The 24,773-nt window shown below is 39.5% G+C and overlaps 2 protein-coding genes across 3 annotated transcripts; one reads left to right on the top strand and one right to left on the bottom strand.

Moving 5' to 3' along the window:
- The first annotated feature begins 1,765 nt into the window (after window positions 1–1,765).
- On the top strand, window positions 1,766–7,125 carry hps6 (HPS6, biogenesis of lysosomal organelles complex 2 subunit 3). The gene has a single exon (XM_005800445.2). The coding sequence runs from the start codon at window positions 2,108–2,110 to the stop codon at window positions 4,787–4,789; it is 2,682 nt and encodes an 893-aa protein (XP_005800502.1). The 5' UTR covers window positions 1,766–2,107; the 3' UTR covers window positions 4,790–7,125.
- Window positions 7,126–9,696: 2,571 nt separating this feature from the next.
- LOC102219637 (prominin-1-A-like) lies at window positions 9,697–24,141 on the bottom strand. 2 transcript variants are annotated; one of them, XM_023327763.1, is made up of 25 exons: window positions 24,011–24,141; window positions 23,867–23,901; window positions 22,747–23,746; window positions 21,605–21,669; window positions 19,990–20,195; window positions 19,708–19,828; window positions 19,132–19,195; window positions 18,959–19,048; window positions 16,239–16,435; window positions 15,519–15,593; window positions 15,148–15,211; window positions 14,905–15,061; window positions 14,666–14,818; window positions 14,453–14,576; window positions 13,624–13,712; window positions 13,098–13,182; window positions 12,861–13,001; window positions 12,713–12,781; window positions 12,529–12,618; window positions 12,370–12,423; window positions 12,183–12,263; window positions 11,004–11,072; window positions 10,819–10,908; window positions 10,615–10,727; window positions 9,697–10,538 (listed from the first exon to the last, which is right to left on the bottom strand). In XM_023327763.1, exons 3-25 carry the CDS (start codon window positions 23,003–23,005, stop codon window positions 10,487–10,489), a joined length of 2,508 nt encoding a protein of 835 aa, XP_023183531.1. In that variant the 5' UTR covers window positions 23,006–23,746; window positions 23,867–23,901; window positions 24,011–24,141; the 3' UTR covers window positions 9,697–10,486. The 2 variants fall into 2 exon arrangements, with proteins under 2 accessions (XP_023183531.1, XP_005800503.2); XM_005800446.3 differs by having other exon boundaries at window positions 22,747–23,100.
- Between the last annotated feature and the right edge of the window lie 632 nt (window positions 24,142–24,773).

Genomic DNA, 24,773 nt, shown 5'->3' with positions numbered 1-24,773 from the left:
GAAACAGAAAATCACATAGTTCCTCTTTTTATTCTTTACTGAATGTTCCTCTTAAATTGTTTGCAGCCTAATAACACCTGCATCATCTGAAATATTTTCAGGACTGCTTCACATAAACACATGCAGCAGGAAGAAGAATAGCCAATTCTCAAAATGCTAATGTGTTATCTTGTCAGAATACACTAACATTTCCTTTACTGCTAGGAGATCTGATGCCAGATTCAGCAAAGGTTTAGAGGTATTAAAATATATAAAGTTCTGTATTCATTAACTTGTGTATGCCTGGGCAGAATAACATTGAGGCACATAAACACAACAAAACTGCAATGTGAAAATATGACTGAAAAGGGAAATGTGACATGGTGGCTACAATGCTTCTCTAAAAGTTGTTAGCTTTGATCAAATTGACTAAACTACCATGCGTTTAAAAACCTGCAATTAAGCTGGATTTAATCATGGCTTATGGATAGGAAACTGCCAACCTAAATTGGTGTAATATAAAATGTTCATGTATACCTCCCGTGTTTGGGTGGCAAGAACTATAACCAGATATTTAATTTTTGTCTTATTAGAAATTATCTTTAATCATGTGTGCCATGTGTGTCAAGTTCCTTGTCTGTGTAAACAATCTTGACAAATAAAGCTGATTGTTCTGAATGTCTGTCTTTGGAAGATCTCTGATCACGCTCAAAGTGGATGGAAGATTGACTGATTACATAAAACATGTACTAGTCTGAATAAAGTCAAAGAAATTAACAATATTCACACTTTTACATAGAAATCCTTCACATTTGAAAAGGGCTTGGTCTACATCCTGCTTCACCAATATTCTGATGAAAAATAACCTAATAAAAATCTCATACCAAGTTACTACAGCTCCATCTTGCTGTGAAAATCGCCACTAAGCTAATAATTTTTCTCATCTCGTCACATTACAGCCACAATCTTTATGGTACTTCATTGTGACTTTATACAATAGACCAAGACAAAAAAAAATCATAATTGTATAAAAAATACGTTAAACTAAACTTTTACATTTCAGCCCTTTTCACTGTGATACACCTAAATGAAATTCAGCACTGACAACTGTCTTAGTCACCTAATTAGTAAATAGAGTCCAATTCTGTAATTCTGTTTTCTACCTAGTCCTCAAGAGCTACTCCTGCAGCTTTTAGATTTAATTAGTTTTATCAATATATCCTGGCGCAACCGGCCCTTTAAGAACATTCAGATTTTTTATATGGCCCAAAATGAAAATGAGTTTGACACCCTTGATCTAATTAGATTGAGTTTTTGCTATTTTGTAAAAGAGAATACTGTAGATCACAATTGCAGCTAGTTGTAAGAAAAGATAAATGGTTCTATATATGAATTGTACTCCACACCTTTCAAAATGTATTTGAAAATTAAAATAAAAGATGATACGGCATCATTTTCCTTCCACTTTACAATTATGTGCTATTTCGTATTAATCTCTCAGATTAATGAAATACTTACTTTTTTGGTTACATAGAGACAAAATGTGCAAAAAGGTCAGGGGATATGAACACACTTGCAAGTCACTATCGTCACACAATTAAAAACACTTAATTATTATAATCTAATGAACGGTGTTGAGATATCAAATTCTTATTTAATATGAAAAACCTCGAGAGAAAAAATATATCAGCAGAGTGATTCCTCCTTTTCCTTTGCAAAATCTTTGTAGTCCAACGGTCGGCGTTCTGCTCCTCCTCTTTATGCAGAGCAGTCTCGGTATCCGGAAATTAATAGTCCCGTGATATTAGAGGAGGGCTAGCATAGCACCGGAATGACTGCAGTGCCTTTTCTCAGACTGCTTTTCCAAACCTTTACACTGTCAGCTAACAGTTTAGCTCCGCTCTGGTCTATAAAACATGAAATTACAGCAGCGTAATGCTGTCGGATTTGTGTATCCCTCCGCCTCGGCCGTTAAAGAGATGACTCCCTCCACCGGACTTAAAGCATCCGCTCTGCTAGCTTCGCTGGAGCCAGGGGTCGGATTTATGAGCCGTCAAAGCTAACGGGTTATTGATAAGGGCTGCGGTAAAGGAAGTTACTCTGAACTCCTCGAAACAGAACCGTGAATATGTCGCGGTTTGTCTTGGAAGAGCTGTCGGATTTCAGGGACTACGCTGGAAGCCAGAAGCTGAGTGACTTACTAACTTTTTCTAAAGACGAGCCCAGCAGGATCAAACTGTCAGACGTTCGTGTGAGTCCAGATGGACGTCACGTCCATGTCCTCCTCCGCCAGCCTAAGGTCGGTCTCATGACTTTTGACAAGCATGAAAGACCCCAGCTGGCTCTCAACCCGAAGAAACTGGACGTGTGGTTCAAAGGGGGCGTCTCCATAGTGGATGTATTCTACTTGGATCTCCTTCATAACAAAGGCAAGGGGACAGGAGTTGTTGCGGTGGTTGTTTATGAGAATGGGAAAGCCGAGTTTTGGAAATTCCTGGACTACAAAACCGGCTGGTATCTCCTGCAGACCTCTGATCTGTGCAACAGCCCCCGGGCCAGAGTGTTGTCAGTGTGTGTGTGCTCCAGCCTCCTGGTGTGGTGTGAGGAGCGTCCAGCCTCAGAGAACTCCTCTGCCCTCAGCTCCACCAGGAACAAACTGAGATACTGCATCTGCAGGAGGGACTGTGAGGTGGAGGATGGAGCTGTGAACCTGGGAGGACTGAAAATCATTCTTCACAATAATCCTAAATTCACCGTCATCAGCTCAGGCGACTACGTGCATCTGCTGCCTGACCTGAAAGCCAAGTTGCAACTGTGCATCTCCAAATTCTTCCTGACGTGGTCCCCTCACCACGACTCCTTCACCATCAGCACCACGTGCAAAAATACCCCCATAAAGAAGCTTTCAGCCAAGGAGTCCGACTTCAGGCAGCTGATTGCAGACTGTTTGGGATATCTGTCAGCTCTCGAGCCGCCTGAAATCTGCAGCTTTTCTCCCACAGGCTGCGGAGGCCTGCTGCTGCTCCTCAACACGGGCTGGCTGTACATCCTGCAGGAGGACGGGATGCTGCGGCGGATGTACAAGCTGGCGGACAACTTCACGCCTCAAGCAGACACTCACACCAGCCTGTGCTTTTACGTGAACATCGTGGCGCTAATGGTCGGGAAAACCCTGCATCTGATAGAGGTGAACTGTGGCACAGAGCTGCAAAAGATTGCGTTGAAAAGAGAGGGGTTGTTATACGCAAACCAGGCTGACAGACGAACTCCCTTTCTGCTCTCGGAAACTGGACTTTTCATGCTTACGGAGAAGGACTCTACGGGGAAAACTCTGGGCCTCAGTCCGGCTGAGAGTAATCAGGCCGGAGCCGTCCTGGTTGAAGCCGTCTTCGAGGAGGCGTGCAAGTACTACCAGCAAAGGAGCCTCAGCAGCACGCAGCTCACTGTGGAGTCCTTGAAGAAGGGAGGACGGTTCCAGGCTCCCATCTCTCTGGCCTCCATTCTCAGGAACTACCTCAACTCAGGCTTGAGGAGAACGGAGACAGAGTCACTGCAAAATGGAGGAGGTGACTATATTGCAGGGCAGGATAAGTTAATGTGCTCTCTGGAGGGGGAGCTGAGAGCTCTGGTGGCTCTGCTGGAGCTGAAGGGGAGTTTAGTGAGGGGGGGTGTGAAAGAGGTAGAGGCAGTGGGTGGGACGTTGGTGGAGAAAGAAGTGGTGAGGTTGCTGTCGTCCTCCGAACTGGACGGCGAAACGTTGCTCTACCTGAATTCCATCTTCAGCATGTTCCCCGGCCAGGCGTGGAGCGCTGCTCAGGCTGCGCTGCAACTGCACCACAACGTGGAGGGCTCCCTGTCCAGCAGGGCCGCCCCAGACGTGTGGAAAATGGTCCTCACTCCTTGCCCGAACTCCCTTCCCGCCATGAACGGGCAGTCGAAGCACAGCCCCAGCCTGAAAGGGGATAATAACTGTAAGGTCACGACCTCCCCAGCTGCCCTGCCTGTGTTTGAGCTTCTCTGCCAGTCAGTTGTTCGTTTTCAGCCCGGCTGGCTGCCAAGGTTCCTGCAGCTCTCCCAGCAGCAGCAGGGCTCTGCGGCGCTGGGACTCAGCCTGGCTTCGTCGTCTTGGGGTTTCCCCAGTGGGAGAGGCGGGGAAAGCGGGGAGAACAACGTTCCCCTCTACAGGCGGGCACTGTGGGTCCTGTCCAGCCTGGACACAGACACAGAGCAGCGGCAGGACCTGGAGGTGGAGCTGCTGCTCGTCAGCGGGCGGCCCAACGCTATCCTGCAGGCGCTGCGTATCCTGATGGTGAAGCGCCAGTGGGAGCGGGTCACCCAGGTGGCCCAGCAGTTCTGCAAACAGAGCCCCCTGCTCAACAAGGAGATCTTCAACTCCCTGCTGTGCGAGGTGTCTCAGCACCGGGAACTGGACCCCTACCTGGACCTGCTGTGGGCACTGTGCCCCGAGGACTACACCGTCACCACCATCCTCAACCTGGTGCTCAAAAACATTTCCTGCAGCCCTCCGTCCCCCGCTCCATTTGCAGACCCCCCCAGCAGCCAGCTGGCCATGGGGCAGCTGAAGCCGCTGCTGAGAAAAGTTCTGCAGAGGGAGACAAAGCCCAGCCAGCGGTACGCCGACATCCTCCAGTCGCCATTGTACCCGCCGCCGGCTCTTCCCCGCCAGCCCACCGTTCGGCCAAGCTCCGTGTCTGACGCAGACACTCCGTCTCCTCACACAGAGACACAGGAACTGAAATCATCTCCGAACACAAACGCTCTACCTGCAGACCCAGGTGGATTTTCATAAACCCAAACGAACTTAACAGAGAACAAAACATGTCCAAACTGAATGTCAGCATTCTTACTTTAGCACAAAGATACAAATAAGTTAAATGCTCATCTGTAGAGTAATTTACTGACACTAGTGAGGTGACTTTTAGCAGGGTGTCAGAACAAATCTGATAACTGGAAACTCTGAACTGACTACTGAAGACTCAACAAGTGTACGTAATGCAGTGAAAGTTGACCTTTTAGTGTAAATACAGAATCTACAGGGTTATTTATCGCTTAAACTTTAACTGCATGAGAATGAAACTGTACTCGCACCAGCGTATTTAATATCAGCCTTATTAAAAGACAATGGTGACATATAGGTTACTGTAATAAGACAGTACAACTAATTGCTTGATAAGTAACAAAGCCACTAATTCAGACTTGAGGGGATAGTCTGGATTATTTTTAAAGCTACTTTCCTTTCCTGCTGTGTTATCTCCAAAGCCTTTACAGGATCTACTTGAGTAACTTTAACCTGTGTCAGAAGCTATGCAGTATTTAAAGAGCGGTCCAAAAAATATCTTGACTACATCTGGGGTTTATTGTATTGTCTTTAGTCTTTTTAACTTGAGTTGCATACTTCCATGCAGCTGGTAATCAACAGAGAGAGCCGCCTTTCTGTTCTTGTTTGCTCAAAGTGAGGTAAGACAGGCGGGGTCAAGGTTCTACTGCTGACTTTTAGTTTCACATTTGACAAATTAAAAAGGCTTAAACATTAACTCCACTTTGATTGGTTTGCCTTGACATGATAACCAAAACATTCAGCAGTCTGTTTCTCCCTTCGGTGTCGTCCATTTTCCCTTCCAGGCTCCATCTTGTTCCCTCTAAACCCAACTCACGGGACATTCCAGACTACATTCCCAGTAAAAGTGACTCACATTTTGGACTTTAAATTAAATTTTCAGCACTTATCTTATTGAGATTCAAGTGTTTGTGTGTGTGTGCGTGTGTGTGGGTGTGTGTGAGGGACATGTTTGGACCAAACCAGTCTCCGTGTTGCTTGCGTAAGATCTCATATGTTGTCCTTCTTGGAACCACTGTGGAAAATGTTATTAGATTGATAGGCCTTCTGTATTCTTGGCTCTGCACTTTTATATCACACCAGTCATGTTGACTGTTCTGAGCTCTGAATGTTTCTGTTGAGATTGAGCTTTTCTGATTTAGGATGGATGAAAAGAGTGTTTTAGTGTTTTGTTTTTGTTTTTTTTTAAAAAAGGATTGTATTTTGTACTAAAATATGGAAACATCCATAATATTCTTATTTATTTTGAACCAAACTTTTGAAGACTACTAAGCTCTGTGTGGGTGTGGCTGAGTGAAACTCAGACGTCTCTTATATGTGACAATCAGACTTCAAAAAGCTGCGGGACAGTCGGTGCCTTTCAGCTGACAGAGCGGTGTCACATTTCTGCCGCATCTCTGCAGCTCCCTCGTATTCCTGAGGGGGAACTCCCAGCATCCGACCTCTGTGTGCTTTCCTTTCCTCCTCGGTTTTTAAATTCACTCAGAAAGTCTTGGGATTCGTCACTCCAATCCGTCACTCTGGTGTCTTAATTTATGACAGAACCGACGGGCTGATTTCAGATCAGTGTGTTGAACATGAACTGAGACTCTCTGGGAACTCCCTGACTTCCCCCACACAGGCCGCTCATACTGCCTGCTTGGATGTTCAATGTTCATTTGCCTTCAACTCTGCCTGTTTATTGCTGCAGTTTATGTTCATTTCTTCTTCATATCCACATTGTAACTTTGATTTTTTTTGTTTTGTTTTGTTTTGGGGTTTTTTGCCAATGTTTTCTGGAGGAGTTTAAAAAGTTAAACAAATTAAAAGTATTTATCAGCATATGTTTCTATGCTATTAAAAGTAAAAATGAGATTTCCATCTAAACTAAGTGATTTGTTTGTCCAGTCTGTCTAAAGTGGAACGCAAGGTGGTTTTGTTGGCAATGAAAACCATTTTAGCATCTTGAAAAGATTAATTTTCCGTTGTCGGTTTTATTGGTTTCTGCAGGATTTTCTCTGAACTTTACAGTATTTTTGCAGGATGTAAAAATTATTTTTGTTTTTCCTTCTGGCAATTAAAAATAGTAAAGATTTGAATGAGAGCATTTTTATTAAGTCATTTAAAATGCTATTCTTATCAAAACAGAGTTACACAGGGCAGCATTCAGACGTGGTGTGATGATGACTAAGCAGATTACTACAATATGTGAAATACAGATACTTTAACAAATTCAAAATATCAAGTAGTTTATTAGTTTCTAAATTAAAAATTGGATGTTGTATTTGATAATAAATTATACACAGTCATATATGTGCAGTGTTATTTTTTAATAAATGTGGAGGTTTTGCTTAAAGCTACTGCAAGTCAAAAAATAACATTTTTGCATACTGCCAAAATGAAAAATATACATTCAATTAAACTTTATGTTATGGCCTATTATAATCATGATGACTCAGATCAAGCCTGATAACGATACACATTTGAAGTATTTCTGGTTTGTTCACTTTTGTTTACATTCTGTCTCACAGACCAAAGCAGAATTTGTTCACTAAAAACAATAAATAAAGACATTAAGCTCCACAGAACTTGAAGCCTGACCATACACTTAAAACGGTGACAGAGGTTCTGCCAAATCCACTTACAGCTGCAGTGTTTCCATGTTCAGGGTTTATTTTAGTTACACTTTCAGACTCATGATTGTAAGTGGAGCAAATGTGGGACACTAGGTGCTTCTGCGTGGCTCTCACAGCTAAATGTCAGCTTCCACATGAAGGAGTGAAGATGTAATCACAGCAGCAGAGGTAGAAAGTATGTGACTAGTTCCTCTTCTCCATTCTCAGAACACAAGAAAGGAGGTTCAGTTATAATAGGCAAGAAAAGAAAAGGTTGGGTGCAAAAAGCTGCAGAATTGATATTGCCTCATTGTTTCTTTCTCTTCCACTTGATCTAACATTTGTTCCCCCTCATTGATTTTTCCCAGCATCCTGCGTCTCTTATTACACGGTTTCGGGTCACGCTTGTGCTGTAATGTCATTGATTCACTTGTTCTAATTATAGCTTGCTTTAAACAGTAGTGCATCTCAACAAGGCTCTGGTTCTCTGCTCCCTGGTGCTGCGTCCTCTATCTGTCTTCGAGCTTCTGGATCACCCTACAGAGCAGCACAAATTGATGCACCGTGAGAGGGATGACTGCGTTACAACACATTTTCATCACATGTCGAGTCAATGTGCAACAAAGATCCATCAACCTTGAAACTAAAATATTTCGGGGGAGGGGAGTGATGATGAATTTTAAGCAACTTAGCTGATTCAGACCACAGATTTGATAGACACGATTCCGCTCCTGCGTTGTTTTTTACCATCATGGATCATTGGCTCCAAATTGAGTTTGAGCTCTTCCTCCGAAGGTCGTTATTGCATTTCCACGTTGATCGGCAGAGCATTACTTATGCAAACAAGTTTTGGACAGCGATGACAAATGTGTTGTTGAAAACAGATTGCTTTAGAGGGCGACAGCTCTATTAAAGGGCAACGTTATGTGCATACTGCTGCAACTTTGGAAACTGTTTTGGTTTGACAACAATTAGTACAGACAATGCTGAGAGTTCAAACTGGCAAGGTTAAAATTGATTTTTTTTACAGTGACTTTGGTGTTAATTCCTCTAAATTTAAGGACTAAAACATTTATTTACATAAATATCAAATCCTTTTTGTTATGAGTCAAGCAAATAACTTCAGGTTTATTCTTTTTTGAATCACAGATATTTTGAATGTGGATTAAACATGGCAGAGGTCCACCCATTTTCAAGAAATAAACCTGTCTAGTTAAAATCTAGACAAGAAAATCTACATAGAACTGCAAATATTTGTTCTTTTTTTTACATCTTGTCACTTTACATCTACAGACTTCAATGAAATCCTAGGAAAGTAATCTATTAACAATAGAAAAAGCAAATATAAATGTGCATCTATTATTCTGTTTCCAATAACTTTGCACATCTTTAAACTGATTTTGTCAGTTTTTCTTTGTAATTTGGATCAGGCTCAGTAAGATTCAGAGGGCGTCTGTAACTATCAATTTTTAGGTCTTGTCAATTTACATCTGGACTTTGGCTAGGCCATTCTGGTATGTAAATATGCTTTGACCTAAACCCTTCTGTTGCGGTTCTGGTTGTATGTTCAGGGTCATTTTGCAAACAGTGTTTGGAAAGTTTCATTTTAGCCTCAATTCTCCAGAACACCTCCTTCTATTTTTGTAGGAGTAACTTAGGGTAAAGGCATTTTTTTTCTTTCTTAGCTTTTATCACAAAAACAAAATCCCCAGCAACACTAAAGAAAACAGTGCTATCAGAATGCAAAAGGTGACCTGAAGCTGAGAGTCTATAGCCCTGATTTTGAAGTCATGGCTTCTGATTTTCTGAGTGTCACTTTTCTAAATTACAGCAGCAACCAGCAGCTTCATTATGGGTCATTTCCTTGTCATATTGGTGCATGATGTGTAAATACGGTTGATTGTGAAACATAAAACAAAAAGTTTAGAACAGAAAGGAAACAACATATTGAGCTTCTTGCATGGCTGTTCTAATAAGAGAGCTGTGCATGGTAGACATCACAGTGGAAAGGCAGAACATCTGTTTTCTGTAACAAGTCATGTTTAATCAAAATGAAAGAATATTTGTCAGATTTTTGTTGTTGTAGCACACTAATGCAAAGATTATTCACTCTTCTCAATATAGAAGGGGGATAAAAGTTTATGTGCCTTGCAGAAATGACCTCTAGCCATTTGCGCCATGAAAAAACTTTTCTGTTTTTTGATCAAGATAGAAACCACCATAATAAAATTGCACAGAATATGATGCACAAAAGACTCACTAAACTCTTGATTAGTGTTTTTTATTTGTTCACTGTATGGAAAACAGCTGACAGAAATGTTTCAACCCTTTGTAAAAATCACAAACAATCAAATGGTGTAAAGTGCTGCATAACAAAAGAACAGAATCAACTCTGCAGAAAAAAGTAGAACAAAAATCAACACCAATCAAACATAACATTATTCAAAAGAAATGACTACTCAAGATTAAAAAAAGGTAATGGCATTGTAAAGTAAGCAAATAGCAGCAATGATATGGTTAAAACTATTTGCAAGTCAATTAAGTACATCGAACCCAGAAAACATTTGTTCCCAACATTAGTGCAAATGAAAATAGAAATGCAGTCAAAAATAAAATGTGTTTCCCATTGTCAACAAGCTGCTAAACCACAAATAATGTCAACACATTGAACTGTGCGTCAACATATATATATATGCAATCAACTAGAAACAAGAAATATGCCTGATGAGGCTAATTTCAGCCAAGAAATGTTAAAAATCCTTTGAGATTCTCGTATATCATCAGAATCCCTCTAGATGGGTTTAAAGGGGAAACATGGGCTGCATGAAATGTACCACTGTGGTCAAGTTTCCCTCTACACTCTATAGTAAAAACCAAAATTTACAAAATATTCAAGTAGGTATGTTAGTTTTAACTGTATTTTTTTTTCAGTTATTTTACCCAAGTGACAATGTGCCACATCTGTGCTGTGGTGTCCCATGTGCTTTGATTTTCTCAAACACAACATTTGTGCCTGCAGACCTTTAAATCTGCCCCACGCACACGCCGTCCCATGTCAGGTGACTTTCATCTGAGCCCGAGGGATGTGGTTCATAACGATGTGATTTCTGAAGACAGAGAAATGAACAGCAAAGTCAGCCGTATTCAGTCACATGAATCACCTACACATTTTTCGCTACTTACTCAAAAACATCAGAGTAGCTCATCCTCCTGTAGTACTTTGCTAGCTTCATGGAAAATATAATGCTGGGAATGAAGAACATCAGGCACCAGCCCAGACTGAACCAGAACACATTCTAAAAAAAAAAAAAAACATTTAAGAAACTAGAAAATAACAAGTAGACTCAAGAATAAAAAATAAATTAGGAAGAAGTTTGTTCTCCTCACCAAAGACTCCACTATGTTAACACAAAGGACAGTCTCAAAGGAGTCTACGACCCTGGCAACAGGCCTGCAGCGGCCGACCTGCTGGGTGATCTGCGGGAAATTGAACGCGGCTCAAAAAACACTTGACAAACACAATGCATTCATTTCTAAGATTGCAGATAAAAGATTTGAAGTGTTTCTTTTACCATAGTCTTGGCCCAGTCAGCATAAGCAGTGAAGTAATCCAGCTGGCAGTTTAAAAACCTCCTACTTTCCTAGGATTCGGGGGGGAAAAAATTGGTTAGACTCCATAAAATTTAGCTGTCCAAAATATGGAAAGAACATAAATTCTAATAAAAATCTGTGAGATGGCCCATTTCTTTCAGCGACAGCACTGATTTGACTTTTGTTAAGAAATGCAAAGCATCTTTGGCATTAAATATGACAAATTCAACATGAAGCTCTTCATTTAAAAGTTGCAAAAAATATATTTTAGTAGTAATTTGAAGCGCTACACAAATGTTGTTTAAAGGGTGGATCATTAACAATAAACAAAAGGCAAAGGTTTCAATAAATGTTAATCTGTTCTTAGATTGATCCAGATTTAGTTCCACTTTAAGTCTGAGATTGATTTGAACTATATTACACTTCTGGACATTTATATCACCATCATATATGATGGCATATTAATTACACAGCATTTAGTAAATAACTGTGTTTCTGTGCATAACATATGCAATTTGATCTACAGCTTAGCCAGTCAAATGCAGTTTTAGACAAGTTGAAAGATTCTGAGGCATGATCATGTCCAAAAATGTAAACATGTATAAATAATTGTTGCAGTGATGACTCCATAATGATGTCACTCACCACAGAATGCTAGTAGAGTCTATGCCAGACCAGGTGGACCAATTTTCTCATTAATTTATCAAAAAGGTATTTGACCACTTGAGGTCACTAACAGACTGTATTTTGAGCATTTAACTTTCAGCCCGAGATGGTCAGTCAATCATTAGGTGTGGTAAAAGAAAAAAGAAGACAGTCACTTGAAAGCAAAAAGTATCTCATCCATCCTGATTTTACTGTAACTATGCAAAAGACGCTTCTAAATTCTGAAGTGCTCAAATTTATACTGATAGGAATAAAATCTACATAAATAGTTCTTTGCTACAACATAAGTGGATAACTCAAGATGAATTCAGCAGCACACCAAATGGTCTGTGGATATGGAACCAACAAACACACTGTTTCCACTACACACACCCATAATAAGTAATCCATGGCCCTCCCACCCTCCTCTTCCCCACTCACTAAATGACCTCAGGCATTAACAGACCACATGGAGCACATTTCTTCAAACTCATGCGTCTCGTGGCTCTACTCACGGTCTTTACAATCTGTGTCGTATTTGTGTTGAGAAAGTCTTGTGCTGCTTGAGTTTTCCTCAGCACCTCCCCCACTGTTCCCTGAAAGGGCCGGAGAGAACCGAATGAAACCAAGAATGAAGCGCAGAGGAGAATTAATGAATGATTTCTGCTTTCTGCAGCTCAAGGTGTTGGTCAATGCACTCACGTTGATTTTTCCTGAAGTGGACTGAAGATTCCTGATGGATGATTTCAGGTTTATCTGTGGCGCAGAAAGCAGTGGTCGTCTCGTTAATGCAAACAAAATGCCCATGAGTGGGTGCCGGAATGCAAACAGGTATCATCAGAGACGAACCCCAGCACTCACCACTTGAGGAAAGATGGTCGTCTCTATGTTGGCTTGAATTAGCCTCAGTTTCAAAGCTTCAGTTTGAAGTTCAGTTTTAATGGCGGGCAGCTAGAAATGGACAGAAAGTTAGAATAAACATTAAAAACGCAAGAAACAAAATTGTTCTTTCAATATAAATTAGTCTTAATGTGACGAGACTCACTTGTAGATCACTCAAGTTAAAAACTTTTTCTGCTGTTTTATTCAAATTGATGTTTAAAATGTTATCCATCTGTAAGAGAAAGTAAAGGATCACCGGTTACTCAGAAATAAATATAATAGCAATAACTCTACATGGGAATAAGCTGTACCTGCTGTGTGATAGCTGTACTGTTGAAATTAGCTTTGGAAGAGGTGTTTACAAGTCTCTTTATTAATTCAGGGCTCAGGATATTGACTGAAGACAGAGTGATATTTGTATTCTCAAACTCCTTGTTGATCTGGGCTGTGTACTGTGAGCATGAGATCATTAGAGAAGATATTTAATACACACAATTAAAAGGGCAAAAAATATGTGCTTAAAACAAGATAGCGTCAACAAAACTCACTTTAGACACATTGAGTACGTTTCCAAGATTTATACGTTCATACAAGTGAAGCGTCGTCCACAAAGGATCGTTTTTCTTACAGTCTCTGGAAAGGCAGACATCAAGTATAAGTTTCTCACATACATATCGTCTTGACAAATTAAAGGCCAATCCCTGATACAACAGGTTTAGTCACTCAAGCCAAACAAGTAGATACAAATTTATTCCTGTGATCGGTAGTGGTTAATCTGATCTTACTCTAATACCAAAATGCAAATAAGGCTTTTAGAAATCACAAATTTTACTTTGAAGTTATTTTACATTTTGAGACGGTCAAATGGTGTTTAGGTTATTTAAAGAACAGTGAAATAGCCCTTTAATTCAGCACCAAATAGCAATCTATGAATCAGACACCTGCCTTCTGCATCATCGGCCAGCTGTATCACATTGACTATTCACACTATTATTATTAAACACTGATACATAAACCGTGCATGAATGGTTTATGTAGCAGTGTTTGCATTAGAGTTGAAGTGGTGATGCATACCTGTAGACATGGGAGAGGTTGATTTTGCTCTTGAGTCCCAAAGCCGAGCCTAATTCGAAGTTCGGGATTAAACCTGGAGTATCAATGAACTGTAAGCAGGAAAGACAGTGACTCAGGAATCTTTTAATTACGGTGGACCACGTTTAAACAATATTCCTAAAAAGAATTGATGTACCTTACAATTATAGACAAAAAATTATTTACTCCAACAGATAAAATATTACGAGAATTTATTGTATACTGCCTAGCTGATCTCAGTCTGGCCATCAGGAATTAATTTAATGCATCTCTGATATTTCTTAAAAGCCTGCATAAATGATTTCAAACATAAATTTGAAATTATTTGGTTGTATTTTTTTGGAATAGTGTTATGTAAAGAAACTGTATTCCTACAAATCATTTCAAATGTATAGTATAATAGGATATAGCAATAGAAATATAGTTTGGACCACTTTGCTATCACAGTGTTTTGTGGGCATATGAAAAAAAGAAAAAAAAATCTAGAATCATAAAAATGATTCAATAAGAGATGCAGCTATTCAAGGAGATTCACAACTGGGACCCAACCTTTTGATGTAGACTACTTTGAGTTGATCTTTCACAAAAAATTCCAGGAAAATACACTGGCAATGGTTCTAACATGAAAAAAACGTGAAAAAGCCTAAGAGGCATGGATACTTTGCAAAGCACAAGATAAAACATTTATATCTAGAGCTACTGTACATAAAAGATTTTGTGTCATCAATAGTTATGTTTTTGTTTTGCATTCAGATTTGATCTTTAGGGATTGTAAAGCATTTCAAATGTATATATTTGTGTATATTTCTACCTGAAGCAGCTGGCCATCGTTCCATGGTCGACAAATCAGTGTGTACATGTTTCCACCCACTAAGAAGAGCACCAGCACCAATATCATGAACAGCCAGGAAAACAGAAAGCTGAACCCTGCGCTCCTGTAATTAAATCCAGGTTTAATTCTTTAAAAACACTCCCAGTGGGTTAGACAGTGGGGTGGTTTCCAGCTAGCGCAAGCGTCACTCACATCATGAGAAAGATGCCTCCACAGTTTGAGGCGCTAGAGCGGTTGGTGGGGTCTACTTTAGGAGAGAGACCCAGAGGGCCTACAATCAGACCCAGGATGTTACAGGCCACTACCAGGAAGATCACACAGCACAGGGCCAGACCCACACTCCATCTAACCAAAGAAATGTTACACTAATTAGGAAAGTTTTGTTTTGTTTTTTAATTTATTGCATACATTTGCACTTCCATAGTTTATACCTTATATCCTCTGCTTGACTCGCTCCAGTTGAGTACATGTCAATGTCACTCTGGAGCAGGTTTAGAGTCTTGGACGCATTATCCAAAGCTGAAAGGTGGAGACCCTGGGAAATCTGCAAAACCTGTTTTTTTATGCTGCTCAGCTGCTCTTTGCTGCCTAAAAATACAAAGGCAAAAAAAAAAAAAAAAAATGTAGTAATTACGTAGCTTATATTTGTGGAGATAATTGTAGTATTCACTCACTTTTAACTAAATCCTTAGTTTCACTGGTCACCTTCTCAGGAATGGTGTCGAAAAACTTCTCCGCCTGTAAAATTATAAAAAGTTTTCTACAAATAGCTCTGATGCGTCTACGACAGAAGACAGTATCTGTGTCATTTTCTTTTACTGGAAAAGGAAATGATGCTGACTGTTGTATAATAATAATACTGTTTACACTGACAATTAAACATATTTACACACAAAAAAGAAAACAAAACAAACCAGCTCTTTGTGGCACAGAAAGCATGTATAAAAACATCATAATTTTTTTCAGACTTTTTCAGACTCAGACATTTTTTTCAGCATTGTTTTCAGACCATTAATGCTTTTATTTGATTACAGTTCCCACTGACCTCACTTATTTCAGACTGGATATCAGCTTTAATGACTTCATCCACTGCAGATCGAAACTCATGCAGGCTGGGAGCCTGTGAAAAACACAAACACAAGCAAGTTCTGCTGAGGAGTTTCCAACATGTTGTAACTTAAAGCAACAGAGGAGGGCAGTAGAGTGCAAAAAAAACCCCATCTAATTGAAGTTACCAAGAAACGGCCAGGTCAATCAACAATGATTTTCAAAGTGTACTATCAATTGTGTCCATGTTCATTTTCTTCTCAAAATAAAATATATCTTAAACTTAAATAAATCAACCTAATACTTATGATCAAAGATGACATAAATTGAGCATTTTAGGAGGTGGGAAAAGAATGGAGGAGGAGAAATTCATCATTCAGACAAATCCAAAGAAAGATTTGTCATTCTGGTCAGAGTCTCAGCCTGCGTCAAACATAGTGTGACTGCAGAAATCATTTCTCCTGTTTATTCATGACAATATGCTTAGGGACAGAATCGGAGTATTATGTAAACTGATTGCTCAGTTTACATAATGCTCCGACTCATCTCTTCCATAAAACACTTCAGCTAACAGAACTGGATGTTCAGCACCTTATGTGTCCTTGTCATGCAGGCAGGCATTCTGGGAACCCAGAACTCATCCATTCAACAGGAAAATAAATAAATCAAATAAGAATGATTCATGTTATATTTTAGACTACAGAAAACCAGCACTTACAGAAATGGTGATGTTTAGCGTTAGTTTGTCCATGTCTGCTGTTAGGATGTGACATTCTTTGCATTCTGGCTTGGACAGCGTCTGTTTAATCTGATCTCTGACAACGCTGATGTTGGCCTGAGTACGGTCTATGCTGGACTGCAGTTGGGCTAATGATGAGTTCAACTGGTCAAGTTGGTTGCTGGTGTTCAAACTTTCTGCTCATTCAAACAAACAAACAAAAAGACACACAAAAATAAGCCACTAATCAGTGATCATTTGAAACACTCATTACAGACATCTGTGTTTTTAACAGGTTTTGATCTAGAAACTAATTTTCACTAATAGTAGTAACTTCTATTAAGGGTTTTCTACATAAGGTGTCATAGTGGAAAACAAATAACTACAAAACACTTCACAGTTAGGTGGCACTCTTGGTAAAGACTTGTAAAAGCAATAAAATACATGAGCTCTGGAGATTGTTTTTAACTCCCTCGGCTTTTGTTGTATATACTTCTTCAGCAGCAATTCCCATTCCCATATTGTAGCCATGCATTATTATTTAGTCCCTTCCTACATCTACTTTTTACCCATTTACTTACACCATTGGGTGTCCCTTTTTTCTTGTTTGTGGGCATTTTTATGAATTATGAGGATAAATAGCCGCAAAATGTTCAAGTTTCATGTATAATTTACTGTAATACTGCATTACTTTCTGAAGACTTGGTGTTTGAATATTTTGTTCATTTTGGTTCTGATCCATGTTTGGGTCAGCTGACCGACCGCTGATCAAACTGTACTCTTAGCAGGTATGAAGTGATGTACAGTAGGCAAGGGACATCCTGTTGTCATCCTGAAAAAAGCTGCATAGAAAAAAACTGAAACTGCAAAAGTACAAAACGGTGAAGAGGAAAAATGACCAGCACCACTTTCAACACATCTTCCTTAATGTGTGTGGAAACTTTCTCTATTTTTGTTCCCAATGTAGATATGGGCAAGTTTAGGCACTTGAAGTCACTTCAAAACTTGTTATGATCAGCTTGCATCTGCCCTTGGTAATGGTATGTTCTCTTGTTTTTCCTACGTTGAAAAGTCGCTTTTTCTTTTTTGGTTTCATGGGCATTTAATGTCATATTTATGCTTAAGGGAACCACGGAGTCAAGAAATACTAAAGTAATTCTCCTAGGTATTCAGATTAACTTAAAACATTAAATCTAAGTTGGAAAAAAAAAGACATTTTCTTTCCCACGGTCAATAAATGTACTCAAACTATAAGTTGGATTTTTTGGGTGTGTGAGATTAAGCTTCTGCAACAAAAATGAATTTACCCTCAGCCTTCATGCACATTTACCAGAGCTGTCAATAAAGAGCATCAAGTACATTTTGTTTGGAAAGGCATTTTTAAGCTTATTGTAGAAAAGTGACAAACTTTCCAATGAGTTGTGTAAATGGCTTAAACTTGTAAATAACCTGTACTTGCAGAGTGTGAAGGAAAAATTTAGTAACAATGTTTAAATAAATTCGAATGTACACTTTATGATGTTTTTATTAAAGGTTTGCACTCAGTTGCAGGTCAACAGGACATATGCTCTTCTGACCCTCCTCAAATAAGTGAAGAACAGGGTGTTCAGCAGTTAGAAATGTGAGACATGCCTAAGGTGATAAGCCTAGTTTGTAGAAGTTCAGTTACTAGTATCTGTTTAGCCATCAGCAGAGAGGCCTTTTTGGAGAAAAGCCTAAAGCTGAGCTGTGAATGTGTATGCAACCCTGCTCGACTGAAACTTACAGATAAGTAACGTATAGATTTTTACCTGAGACTTGAGCCAGGGGGTGTGACTAAGTAATGTGTGATGTATCCTATGTAAATGAGGGGACGTTCAGCCCCAAGTCAGAACTCATCCGATTCTCACTGAGATGTGAGCTTTGTATGTTTTCTCCATTTGCAAATGTTAATTAAAGCTGCGTTTGTTCTCTTTTGTAGCTGAAGTATGGTCTCGAATTTAACAAGAGCGCTTTATCAAGTGTAATAATAACTACAATAACAATTTCTGTGAGAACTTCTACAATTACATTTTACAGTTTTACACCTGAGGATAAAATCTGATGAAAAAAAATGCCTACACAAAGGAATGCTTCCATATCAGGTTTCTATTTCTTATAAACTGTAAAGCAGACTAAGTCACTAAGGAGGTAGAAGAGTGGACGCCTTAGCTTCCAGCCATAGAAGATGCAAATATGCAATATTACTTCCACTTTAATGTGTAAAGACACATTAATGTGTAACCATTTTACACATTAAAGTGGTAAAGTGGTTACACTCAAAGTCCTTCCCAAAGTCCTCGTTGGGAAGCTCTTCTTCCCAAGGAGCCCAAACATTCAATGTTTTAGGAATCAGAAGCAGCACAATGAGATCAAGTATACTCTGCACTGAAATCGGCCCTTTGTCGAACTAAAACAAAACAACTACTCTAAACAAAGGCTCAGTCAGGAGCCTTCTTAACTACTCGGTTTATCGGTCAGTGGGAGCAGCTGACTTGTCTGTACTTGGCTCTGTATTATGTAACTTTTTATTCCTAAAACTAGCGATTAAAACATCTAATCAAAAAAGTAAAATGCACAGCATGTACAAAGAACATGTTAACTCCATTCGGAGCAGGAAGCAGAGATGTTCATTTGCAAATATGAGCGAACGCATTTAAATGCTCTCATGGCCCAGACCTGGTCAGGCGTGGAAATCATACCATTGTGTAGACGTTTGACCGACTGCAGAGCTGGGTCAAGAGTACCTCTAAAGCGCTGCTGGATTTTCTCCCCCAACTGACGTCCAATATCTGCAACACCCAAACAACTCAGTTTGTGACAGGTGAGGCACAGTGGTTCCTCTGTTTTAGCAGTTTTACTTCCCTGTTCTTACCATCTAAGTTCCTGGTAACCTCCTGCACAGTTCTGTAGCTTTCATTCACCACATTTTCCACTTGCTGAAGTCAAACAATGGAAAATTAAACAGATGAAGTGGGTACTTATGGGTTAAACAATAATATTATATTAATATAATTTAAATCACATGAAGTTATAGTATCTCTAAGCCAGGTACCACCCCATTCTCTTTACATGACCATACTGACACTGCAAAATAAAGAACTGGATCTAAGTCAGTTGACAGATGTAAGAATTTTTTTAATTTAATCTACATTGCCTTGCAGTTGATCAATCGTGCTATTCAATCTATTTCAGTGGGATTTCATGTGGTAGAGGCATAATTTTGAAGTGAAAGAAATACAACACATAAAATTTTAGAATTTCTTTCGATTCAAAATCTGAAAAGTGTGGTGTGCATATTAATGGTAGCACTTCCCTTTGGGAATTTTTTTGACTAAGCAAAAGCTATATTTCTCATGGTTTAAAAGCAGTTTGAATAAAAAAGATAAAATGATAACGACTGCCAAACTGCCAGCTGTCAACACTTTGACCTGTGTATATTTTCACTTACTTGTGGCACAGATACCAGGAAGGTGTGCATGTCACCTATTGCATTGTTGAGCTCCGACGGACTCTGGTTCACACTCTTTTTAAGATCGTCGTTGCTTCTGAACAGGCAAATGTTACCAGCACTGCAATAAGAAACAGAGAAAGAACAAAAGCAGATAAATTTGCTTAATGAATAGACAGTTTACCCAAGAGATGCAGACATGCAGTGAGCTGCAAACATTTGAATGAACTTCTCATTATATCTCTTGAAAACACACACGCACACACACACGTGCATACTCACAAGATAATGATTGTAATTGCAAATAGGCTGAAGTAGAGAGTTCTTCTGAGACTGTTGATGGAGGATGTCTGCTTCTGGTACATCTTCCCCCCACAGTTGCCACAGCAGCGACAGCAAGCCACGGAGAAACCAATTATGGGCATCAGGACGATGTACAAGATGCCAATGGCGATACACACTAGGAAACCCACTTCATACGTGAGGATCTGAATGCAAAAGCACACGTGATAATTAGATCCTTGTGGCCTCATATGATGTCAGATCCCAGTGAGACATCAACAAACAAGTTCTCTCTTTAATGTTTTGACATATTACAACCATGAGGATGGCAGTCTTAGCAGTTTTCAGAACATTCAGGCTTTTTTCCAATGTTCAACAGTCACAGATTCTTAGCTCAACAATCCAATAAACATTGAACACATGAAGAAAGAAACTGGAAAAAACATAAAATCTAAGGAACTAGCTGAAATCTGTCAGTAATTAGAAAATAATCCTTACCCCATTCAGAACAAATTAAAGTTAGATGGCTTGGTTCTAACTGATGGCCTAGAAACAGTGATATTTCATGTCCAATGCATTTTGCTAGAAGTGTGTGGTGGTGAATAAAAGCAGTTAACTTTTGCAACATTTCATGACTGTATTGCTTATGAAAGTCTTTCTAAATGTCCAACTGCTTTAGTAAGCAATGTTGAGGCCATAATCTGGAAGTGGAAATAATTTAATGCAACTCTTGCAACCAGTCATGGCCGGGTTCTCCTCACTTGTTTTAAACTACAAAGCCAACGACTCCTAACAGAGAGCTCAGAAAGATCTGGAATTAGCAGGTAAAATTTTTTCACGTCAACAGCAAGTTGACTGTGTAAAAACCCACTGCTTTAGACTCAACTGCTGAAGAAAAAGCAGAATTGAAGTCTGCTTTATTGAAAAGCTCTGCAGGAATTACATGCTTTGTTAGAGAACATAATCTGATAAAATTAGACCAAAATTGAACTCTCTCTATCAATGCAGACTCCATGTTCGGACCAGGAATGTTTTTGCACATCACTCTAAAAACACCATGCCGAAAACAGTGAAGTCTGGAGCCCAGAACACTGTGGTGTGAAAATTTCATTTCTATAGTGGATTTTTCACCAAGACAATCCTAGATACACAGAAAATGAAACCCTGGAGAAGAAGTTCTGGAATGCCCTAGTCAATCACCTCACTTGAATACAATTGAAAATCTATGAAAAGAGCTAAAGTTCAGAGGGCAGAGCCGAAACTCCTGGAACCTTCAAGATTTCAAGACATTTGGAGCAAAAGCGGGGGTCTAAGTTCCACTTAAACAGCTTTTTTACTTACTACTTATTACTACTAGAGTTTTCAATACATATTCCCTGTGCCAGTCTACTTCATAACTTAGTTATGAACTTAGCTTCTTTTGATTTCAACACACGTGGGCATTATTTGGGTCTTTACCAGCAACTGCTGTGAATTTCATGCCAATAGCCTCATTGGCATGAAATGAGGTTATGAAAATCTATTTCTCATTTGAAATATATTTCATTAGAAAAAGGTTGACATGTTAGATACTTATTTTCCCAATTGTGTATATTTCAGATTCAAGCACACTTACTTCAGTCATCAGCCCTTTGTTTGACTGCACCTGCAGAGGATCCTTGATTATTTCCAGAAATAAGCCTGGGAAGAAATGTGAGACAAAGTTGCTATGTGTTTCTGAAATTTAAGAATAAATGTGAGGCCTTTTCAAAGAAAGCTGATTTGATGTGTCATGCTTCCTGCCTCTCTACTCTGGTCAGCCCTGTATAAAAATCCTGGCCACAGGGACAGTATGTCCTGTCCTTTACAAAACATCTTAAAATTTTCACATTGTACGGTGGAAATCTGACACCGACATCTTGTGGTTACTAGGAGACGGGTCGGCCTTCAGTGGGAGATAACACAATACAAAGCCAGTCATTAATGTTACCGCTAAACCCTGGTATTGTGGATTTAGTTCACAACAAAAGCCGGTGCTGGTAACTGAGAAGAAACGCTCAGGTACTGATCAAACGAGCTTTTATGTTTCATTTACCATCTGTGTGACATCAGAAAGCAGCATGCTATAAATATAATCCCCTATTCTTCTACTTACACGCATTTATACATTTCTAGCCTGCGGTGCAGGGGATTGTGATCAAAGTGAGGCATATACGAACTTGAAAAAGTCAGGAAATAATTAGCTTTTTGTCACAGACAGATGAAAGGCGGTGTTCTGTTACGCATTTGTTTAACTGGTATGGTTTTGGGTCTTCTAAACATCAAGTGGCTTTTTCTTAAATAGTACTCGATACATCAATAGCAATTGGGTCAACTATGAGCTTGTATTGTCAGACTGGTTTTTGACTCTTATCTGAAATCAATATAAAGTTGGAAGGATGAGTGGAACAGAGACTGCTTTATAGGGCAACTTCAATAAATGTTAAGGGCCTTAAAGGATCAAGGAAACAAAAGATCTAAAGTTAAGACTGCACACAAAAGTTAATGATTGACTGGCCAAATTTCGAGAAGTCCCATTTACTCACTGGTTAACTACCTCTGTGATGTTTATTTGTGGAGATTGATGCGTTGCCCCAGCTCCTCACCCCATAGGTAAAGTTTGCCCAAGCAAGTGGAAACCACATTATTTTATTGTGGCTAGTCCATAAGCTAGCAACAGGACATCAATATGTCTCCTAAGTAAACTGTTAGATGGAGGAACAAGAAGACAACACTTACGTTCAGGAAAAGGGTGAGGCTGAACTGTGTAAAGAAAGGACTGCACAAATGGCACCAAAGACACCGCATCCACTTTGGTGTTTAATATGCTGTTGTACTTAGGTTGGGTGATGTTCTGAGTGACTTCGGCCTCTTGACAGCTGAGCTGTGCAGAAACATCCTGGGCCGAGCTGCTCCGCAGCAGCAGCAGCAGCAGTAGCAACATCGTTCCTACTGCCCCGCTGTATGGCCATCTCCACATATTCTCACATAAGTGCATTTTCACAGGTTAAACCAGACTGAAAATGTTTATCGGAAGAAAAAGCCACAGTTTCAGAGTGATTAACTCATGGTGCGAGCACTACCTGAATGCACCTGGAAAAAAGAAGTACAGACTGAATACAACGCTGAACTCAGAGAAGAAAATAGCTCCATTTATTAGAGATTTAAAGAAATCACTGAAACCCACAGAGTGAGTCACACAAACACAAAGAGATGATAAAACAATTTTCCTATAGTGACTGGGAAAATAAACAATGTTGTCTTTTACAACAAGAACCACGACAATGACATTTTGGAAACAGGAAGTAAATGTCTATTTAACTTCTAAAACAATGAAGTGTGGAAGATGTTGGCTTTTAAATGTTCCAAGAAATGTCAAGAAAATGACTGTAACCTAACAGACTTGTGTTCAAAGGGTAAACAGGGAGATAAGCTGCAGTTACCTGCATTAGTTTTGTTTATCCCAAACCATGCTTGTTCTACAAAGTTCTGAAGATTGTCAGAGCTTTTTAATAGAGCACACAATTGCTCTATTAACTCTTCAAACCCTGACACAGGGAATAATACGCAGAGATTTACATTTTTTTCTAAATCTGAACAAAACAAAACCTTTTTTTGTCTAACATTTGACACATAAGGTCCTATGGCTTCTCAAAAGATATATTCAAAACAACAAAATGACTTTCAGTACAGCCCAATTTTTAAGACAGTGATAACTTTGTTAATGATGTAGTGGTGGCTGAAAAACATGAATCAGAAAGGAAACTTTTATCATTTAGCAGTTAACTAAATACGCCAACAGTGAACAAAAAAAAAAATTAAGAGCTGTGATGAAAACAGAAAAATTAAATGTTCTTACCTGCTCACTGAGTACAAGTCATTAAGGCATGGCCACTACAGAAAAAAAGTAAGATCAAAGTGGTAAATTGGATAGATTTAAAGACAAGATACTGTGAGGAGTACAAAATAGTTAAATTTTGTCATTTCCTTTCACCCAACTCACCTTCCTTAGTCAAACAGCAAAATTGTACTTATGTTCACCTGATCCAGAGCTATTCAGAGGGAGGAGTGGGAGAATTTCAGTGCATTAGAGGAAATCTGATACGGTCTGCTCTTGTTGGGAAGTTGTCTCTGTGCTGGAGTGCACAGCTCTGACACAGAGGGAGGGGACAGAACAGGGATTGGATCAGAGAGAGAAAGGGAGGGTCCTAAAAACCAACACACAGAGAAAGAGAGGCAGGAATGGAAGAAGGAACATGTGGGGGACAGAGATGAAGAACATAATAGGCAAACTTTCCGAAATGGTTTCCTGGATCCTGGATTAAGCGTGCGTGAAACGTTCTTTTAGATGACAAATATGTAAACACTGACCACACCTGATTCCAAACAAGGCCACTTATTTGTGTCCAGAGTTAATAAAATCCCATATGGTCACGTGATCATGCAAAGTAAGTCAAATGTGCAAGGGAAAAGCGGCCAAATAACACGGCACACAACTTGATATGTGTGGAGAAAGATATCTGAGGAAGATACACTCGGGATTGGGAGTTTTCTGAGATACACAATATCCAAAGCATGTCAAGGAATCCTGCAAGAACATTTCAGGGAATATTTGGGGGTTATTGGAAACAGCTGAGAAATGTTATCAGAAGTATCCAAATGGAAGCTTTTCAGCGCCACTTTTCAGTGAAGCATGTCAAAACAAGAACAAAGATGCCGGTCTGTCTGAACAACACCCCAGATTAAATAGTTTCAGGAAAGGAACT

The sequence above is a fragment of the Xiphophorus maculatus genome, chromosome 22 (genome assembly GCF_002775205.1).
Source record: "Xiphophorus maculatus strain JP 163 A chromosome 22, X_maculatus-5.0-male, whole genome shotgun sequence".
NCBI classification, from domain to species: domain Eukaryota; kingdom Metazoa; phylum Chordata; class Actinopteri; order Cyprinodontiformes; family Poeciliidae; genus Xiphophorus; species Xiphophorus maculatus.
Note: the sequence above shows the minus strand (reverse complement) of the source record. Positions and strands in the feature narration are given on the sequence as shown.